We start from the raw sequence: 7,621 nt of genomic DNA, 5'->3' as shown, positions 1-7,621 counted from the left end.
CCTGTAGGTTCCCTCTGCTGGGTAGTGCATTTCAAAGCAAAGACTCAACCATGAGCACCAAGGCGCTTTCAAAAGAACTCCGGGACAAAGTTGTTGAAAGGCACAGATCAGGGGGTGGGTATAAAAAAATATCAAAGGCCTTGAATATCCCTTGGAGCACGGTCAAGACGATTATTAAGAAGTGGAAGGTGTATGGCACCACCCTGCCTAGATCAGGCCGTCCCTCCAAACTGGATGACTGAGCAAGAAGGAGACTCATCAGAGAGGCTAACAAGAGGCCAATGGCAACTTTGCAAGAGGCTACAGGCTTTTATGGCCAAGACTGGTCAAGGTGTGCATGTGACAACAATATTCCAAGCACTCCACAAATCTGGCCTGTATGGTAGGGTGGCAAGAAGGAAGCCATTACTCAAGAAAGCCCACCTTGAGCCCCGTTTGAAGTATGCAAAAAAACACTCAGGAGATTCTGTAGCCATGTGGCAAAAAGTTTTGTGGTCTGACAAAACTAAAATTGAACTTTTTGGCCTAAATGCAAAGCGTTATGTTTGGCGCAAACCCAACACAACGCATCACCCAAAGAACACCATCCCTACTGTGAAGCATGGTGGTGGCAGCATCATGTTATGGGGATGTTGCTCATCGGCAGGGATTGGGGCACTTGTCAGGATAGAAGGGAAAATGAATGGAGCAAAGTACAGAGAAGTCCTTGAGGAAAACCTGCTGCCCTCTGCAACAAAGCTGAAACTGGGACGGAAGTTCACCTTTCAGCATGACAACGACCCAAAGCACACAGCCAAAGCTACACTGGAGTGGCTAAGGAACAAAAAGGTAAATGTCCTTGAGTGGCCCAGTCAGAGCCCCGACCTAAATCCAATCGAAAATTTGTGGCATGACTTGAAGATTGCTGTCCATCAATGCTCCCCAAGGAACCTGACAGAGCTTGAACAGTTTTGTAAAGAAGAATGGTCAAATATTGCCAAATCTAGGTGTGCAAAGTTGGTAGAGACCTATCCCAACAGACTCAGAGCTGTAATTGCTGCCAAAGGTGCTTCCACCAAGTATTAACTCAGGGGGGTGGAGACTTATCCAATTATGATCTTTCAGTTTTGTATTTTTAATATATAATTTTTTTCTCAATAAAAACTTTTTTCCTCTTAACAGTGTGGAGTATGGTGTGTAGATAAGTGGAAAAAAATCCTTATTTAAATGCATGAAACTCTGAGGCACTGACACAACAAAATGTGAAAAAAGTTCAAGGGGGTGTAGACTTTCTATAGGCACTGTACATAGAACTAGAATGGAACAGTATTTTAGTTATTGCGATAAGAAGCACTCAGATTGACTGTAAAAAACAAAACAAACAAACTTTATAAGTACTCCGAAGCAAAAAGAAACAACCCACACACCAGAACAATAATTCTCCCAAATCTTAGTTTTTTGAAGGGTATGGCTACATGTAATGATATATGGGGTCTGAGTACCTTGACCAGTTTCACAGGCCTGCTCAGTGGCTGTATCACTCTCAGTTGGTTGTTGCTGAAGTCCATGAGGGCGAGTTTGGGCGCCTTGTCCATTGCGTTGTGGGACATGTCCTGCAGGGACATGCTGTCCAGGCACAGCTGTCTCAGTTTGGGCATGCTCTCTGTCTCCTTCCCCGGGTACTTTAAGAATTATATATATATATATATATATAAGAAAAAAGAAAAAAGAGAAAAGGATATTCTAGGTACTTAAAAAGGTAGAATAATTGATTACAAATCAATTATCAGGACGTTTCAGACTACAAGTCCTTCACTGGCTGAATACAAAAAAACAGTGCTTTAAGAAGTTGATAAAAAACAAACAAGTAGTCTTTTAAACAAAATTCCAGAATGTTGATGATGATGATGACCTCAGAATAGAATGTTCATTCCAAATGGCTCCAAAGTGCCTAGTTTGAAAATAAGTTCACATTCCTTATGTTTCCTAACAGCATTAGTTCCATAGCATTGAACCATCCCACATATTGTGATGTCTTCTATAGTGTGGTCATTTCTGTTAAAATGTCTGGCGACAGGAAAGGTAGAGGTGTTAATTTGTATACTTCTCAGATGTTCCACGAAGCGATCAGCCAAGCGTCGTTTTGTTTCACCAATATATAGCTTGTTACATTTGATGCAGCCAATACAATATACTATTCCTTTACTAATTCAAGTAAAAGTATCATGGATAGTAAATGAGGATTTTGCTCCCTTAACTACTGTGTTGCTGTGAATATATTTGCAAGTTGCACAGCGTGACCTATTGCATGGAAACGTACCCTTAAGACTGTCCAGATTGGGTTGAATGTTACTGAGGACCAGATGCTCTCTTAGATTTTTGTCTCTTCTGTATGAGATTAGAGGAGGGTTATTGAAAATAGCAGCTGTAGAAGGATCATCTTGAAGAATGCTAAAATTTCTTTGATATATATGAACATTATTGTTTTATATTGTATATCTTGGACATTAAAACTGCATTTGGATCATCTTGGACAGTTCCTGACAGTGATGTATTGTAGTACAATACAGTGATGGTATTATTGAAAAGAAACAATAGGGTAAGCTTTGTCTCACTGATTCTGTCTTCCAACTGTGTTTTGAATTCACTCTGACTCGTCTTATTTGTGTATATGAGAGCATTGCATTTAGGTTGTTGGCTAATGCAAACATCCTGTCTTTCATAGGCAAATGATTTTAGAGAGATTCGCTGGGCATATTTACTATTCAAATAATGTCCTGTCCTTTGTAAGCTAGCGAAACCTGCTGCAAAGTGGAGAAAAGGGAGGGGGTCAGGTGATAATTATTAGTATTAGTAAAAGACAGCAAAAGCATGTTAAAGCACGGATAAAAGCAGTGTTAACCATGTTAACACTATGTTGCCAATTATAAAATGGCATGAATAGAGGAAGCAACCTCAGTGGCTAACAAGCGTTCCAACCGGTGCAAATGTGTCCCCACACCAGCACAGCTTGGAACCTTTTTAAACATTCTGCCTAATGCACTTGACAACCAATTCACTTTGGGAGTGGTGGGGTAAGCTGGGCTTTGAATGGTACAGAACAACACCCATAGGCATGAGAATATTGGACCATATTTGAAAACCCTGTTGTGTGTTACTGCTTTGGTCTTGCTATCAGGCAATATTCTATGTTGTTGTTCAAACTGTATTTTACTGTTTAAACTGGTTTATGACTCTTCTGATAAAGTGTAGCTGTGAGGTATGTAGAAAACACAGTTTGGGTCATTAAAATAAATATATTTGTAATCTTAGGAAAACATAGTAAGCTGCAAAATGACTTTGCAAATTTAACTTATATAGGTTCTTATTGTTGGTGTTTTATCTGATATAGGCTAACTGATATCCAAAATGCACTTTTTTTTTTTAATAAAATAGAAAGTGGTGTCACTGTCCCTTACCTTTTTAATCAATCAGTCTGTGTGACTGCAATTACTCAAATACCTTTTTTTCAGTTTTAGTTGCCCACAACAAACCTGACGCCAGCCCTGATAATAGCCGGTGCCATTTTAACTAATTAAGAAGTTACTGGGTCAGAGGGGAACGAAAAGGTAAACTCGCGCCATCAGTAGTTTTAATAAGAACCCCCTGCCACCAAATCAAAAATATGTTTCTATCAAAAAGTATTCCTAAAACCAGTAATCCCTCGCTAAACCTGACATGTCTGGAGACATGAGTGGTCTGATTTTAAATAAATAAATAATAACAAATCGGTAGAGTAACAAGCCTATAACGCAAATCAAATGAACACCTGTAGCGCATTTTGTTTTTACTTTAGCCTACCGGTAACACACAATATAAATCATGCTGCTGCATTTACACATTACTGTACAATGTGAAAATAGTACCAAAAAAGGGTTTAATTAAGACATTAAGACTACCTGTATATGATTTTAGCATATTTTCTTTTTCACTGTAGCATCCAGATCTTAGTTTCTTTTTATTTGGAGGTTCCAGAGGTTCGGCAGGTTTCATGTTTGACGGTTTAAAATCGTATCTTTAATATTAATTAAGCCAATGGAGTGAGAAGAGACGGAACTAAAGGAACAGATGGCAAGAAAGAAAAAAAGGGGGGAGATCTGAACATTTTCACTGCACTGCACGCATTAAGTTTAGTTTTGTTGAGTGAAAACGAAACGTTTCTAATCCTAAAGCAAAGGCTGTAATAGTATAGCTGGCACAGAAATAGTACATGTACTCATATTTCTGTAGGTGTGTGTGGGTCCTCCTCTGGCGTCGGGACCCTAGGCGGTTGCCCGGATGACAACACCGGCCTGGATATTATTTTTGCTTAGTTGCTGTGACGTGATTGATATATAATCTAAGCACTTTTACTGATAAGTTCCCAAAACGTTATAAACACTTGAACGTAATTATTAGTAAAACGTAGCTTTCTATTTTGCATTTTGTAACACAACGTACACTGCAGCTATCGTTAATTTTGAATTTCACCAAATGCCAATTAACTTGGGAGCGGCTGTTGCTATTACGTATTTTTAGGTAGAACAATTTTAAAACATAGCATTGCAGCTTTACAACGTTACATTAATGTCAGGCTAGTCGCTGCACTTTCGATGTCCCAAAACATATACACTTTGACTTCTCACAGGAACTGCCATTTGGGGGCCCCCACCCCTCCAAATGACGTCTGTGATCGCGTTCTCTTACTGTTAAGTTGTACTTGGAGACAGGCAGTACACTGAACAGCCTACATACGGCCCTGACAGGAAGCGGCTGGGCGGAACCGCCTTGCAGGAGAGTAAAGAAACAGAGAGCGTAGTGATTAAAAATATTACTGCTTAATAAATCAAAACTATATATTTCTACTTGATTACTGTTTGAATTAGAACCCCTGTATCACGCTTCTGTCACCATGATTCTGCTCGAGATCAACAACAGGATTATCGAGGAGACTTTGGCTCTGAAATTCGAGAGTGCGTCCAACGGGTAAGGAATTATATATATAAAAATAGTAAATATGCCAATAAGAAATAATCCCGAGTTATTGGCAGGGTAATGTCCATTCAAATTGCATTCCAGCTGTTTAACTATAAAGTAACATCACAAACAAAAGCATTTAAATCATGATGGCATTCTGCGCAGACTGGGAAGCAGTTACTTCCGCATTGATAAAGAACAGGTTTCAGTACTACTAGATAACGGTTTATTCTAAGTTTGACTTTTTAGTTATTAGTTTGTTTCACATTAATACGTTGTAAAATATGTCTCTATCCAGGCTCGTTTTACTCTTTTTGTGTTATTTTTTACATCCTTTCCACCCGCCCTTTTTTGTTTGTTTCCGCATTTTACTCCCAGTTCAGGCAGGGAGAGCAGCGGTATGTTCTCAGCCTTGAATAATTGAGTACTGTTGCGAGCGGGGTTTAAACTGACCGCGAAAGAGGGCACGACACAATATATTTTAAGGTCATATTTAAAAATGTATCTTCATGCTGTTTAAAATCATCACTTAGTTTTGCATCTGCATCTGGAGTATCATGAAGATAAGAACGTAGTTAAAGTGCAGGCACAGCTGTCTCCAAATTGGCATTCAAGAAACCGCCACAATGGTAGCCTATATTTAGAAAGGTTCTTCTGCAGGTTATCCTGTAATTTTGATGGTAAATCACAAATATAAAAAAACTGACAACTGTTCTGTTTCCATTTCCTTTTTTCTTCTTAAAATTTATACTTAATTTCAAAAGGACTGTGGGGAGAGTTTACCACAGATATATATCAAAGTGGAAAACCATTGACTCAACATTTTTGTGTTTTATTTTTGCTATGATTCACCAGTGCTTACTAATCACAGTAAAAACTGTTTATGTAAGTGAGAAGCAGAGTACAGTTGGACACGTTTTGTATGTGCTCAGTTATGTGGGTGTTTAAACTTAGGTAATGTATCCCAGCTAGCTTTTGAGTTTTATATATATAGCAGTGACCAAACATGTTTTTTTTTTACATATATTCTCATCTCTACCACATAAAGTAAGCCTGATCCTGTTACAACTTACATAATGTGAAAGGACATTTTGTGGCCTTAAATTTGATATGTTGCATGCATGCAGCACAAACTATCCAGTAGTTACACATACATAAATTAAAACAGTGAAAGATTCATTTCAAGTACAAACCTGTGTGCCACTTACCATGTAGCCTAAGGGCCTGAAAATTCTGCAGAGGATCACAACTGCCCAGACTGATTTGTTTAACCTATTTTTAAGAATTGGGCCAGGAACACACAAGCAATAGGCATTGCCAATTTCAGTTGATGTAATTTAAAAAAATAAAAAGCAGCAATTAATAGGTTTTACTTTTTCTGGTAAAAAATGTATACACATGACAGTACTGGCCTGAGCTATCTAAAGCTATATCTCAGGAACCATTCTGAAGAATTTGTGTTCACTATTGTCCTGAGTCATACATTAGCTCATGTAACATTTTGTGTCATTTTCAGGAACAAGCCTGATACTGTAGAAGTCACGTTTGCTGGTAAGTTTATTCCTTACATTTTTATAAAGAGGCTATTGAAGAGCTTGGAAGGCAGAAAGAACAGTCTCAAAAGTGAGGATTCAGCCAGCAGGCCATTCTGGAGAGCAGGCTGTAGATTTTCACCCCCAACTTCCATAAAGCAATTGTAGCCGTTAATCATAGAGGAATGTCCATTGCACTGCACTCCTGGCTGCCCATGGTGGCCCTACACTCTACACTCAGTCCAATCCCTGTATGTTATCAGTTCTGATTGTGTGGCAAGGATGTAAACTTGTTTGTGGCTCTATGCTGCAATGTAAGATCTAAACTGTCTGTCTTTTATGTTTCATATCTCAAACTTAAGTCATGGAATTCATTGTCACACCTGTTAAAGTGACTACAAGTATTATGGGAAACCTCTGACCTCCAGGCCCAAACTTGATTCCTGTTTTGTCTTCAAGTAAATCTGTTATAATAGCCATCCAAAATAGGCCCATTCTCTGTTTTAATTCTTTCTCAAAGTAGTACCAATGATCAGATTGTCGTAACAATTTGTACAGAAAGTATTTATTTGCAAGGATATTCAAGGAAATATGTTCAATTAGGTCATGCGTAAAATAATTCACAAGGCACTGTGTTAATGTTATGATGATGATATAGTATGGCAAAGGTAATGACTGCAGATACTGGAATAGATTATTCTAATGAGATCTAAAAATGGGCTGCTGAGGTTTCACAGCTGTTTCTACTAAGCTGGTATGTTCACTCACAATCTAGATGTTAAGACCATTTTACAGGAAAGGCCAAGTTGGCCAACAATAATCCATTTCAAGATGACCTTAAAATAATGTTGTCATATGAATTAGACATCTGAACTCCCAGACTAAGTATGAAGCTGTAGTTATCCCTACTGAGGGCTGCCAGAGTCAATCAGGAAAGTCTTGTCATGACTTTTGATTTTATTTAGCAAGTGTTGCGCGAAAGGATTATTCGGTTAAGCTCGCCATAAGCGATGTTCACTGGTGTTGATTGTGCTAATTCACCATTCTATAGACCTGGTCACATAGGCGATATTTGTCGACAGCAACAAGGAGGCGACAGATGTTGCTGGCTTGTC

The 7,621-nt window shown here is 38.6% G+C and overlaps 1 protein-coding gene and 1 long non-coding RNA gene across 2 annotated transcripts in view; one reads left to right on the top strand and one right to left on the bottom strand.

Moving 5' to 3' along the window:
* Window positions 1-2,232: 2,232 nt before the first annotated feature.
* Window positions 2,233-4,420, bottom strand: LOC131739454 (uncharacterized). The gene is made up of 2 exons (XR_009330539.1): window positions 3,918-4,420; window positions 2,233-2,783 (listed from the first exon to the last, which is right to left on the bottom strand). It is a non-coding gene; the product is annotated as an uncharacterized LOC131739454 (long non-coding RNA).
* Window positions 4,421-4,724: 304 nt separating this feature from the next.
* Window positions 4,725-7,621, top strand: part of LOC117427175 (actin-related protein 2/3 complex subunit 2-B) — a 29,151-nt gene continuing 26,254 nt past the window's right edge. The window contains exons 1-2 of the mRNA XM_034045603.3: window positions 4,725-4,983; window positions 6,491-6,525. Of these exons, the coding sequence (XP_033901494.1) occupies window positions 4,910-4,983; window positions 6,491-6,525 (109 nt within the window). The 5' untranslated portion in view covers window positions 4,725-4,909. The remainder of the gene's footprint in view (window positions 4,984-6,490; window positions 6,526-7,621) is intronic.

The sequence above is a fragment of the Acipenser ruthenus genome, chromosome 11 (assembly GCF_902713425.1).
Source record: "Acipenser ruthenus chromosome 11, fAciRut3.2 maternal haplotype, whole genome shotgun sequence".
NCBI lineage: Eukaryota > Metazoa > Chordata > Actinopteri > Acipenseriformes > Acipenseridae > Acipenser > Acipenser ruthenus.
This window is presented reverse-complemented; position numbering and strand designations above follow the sequence as displayed.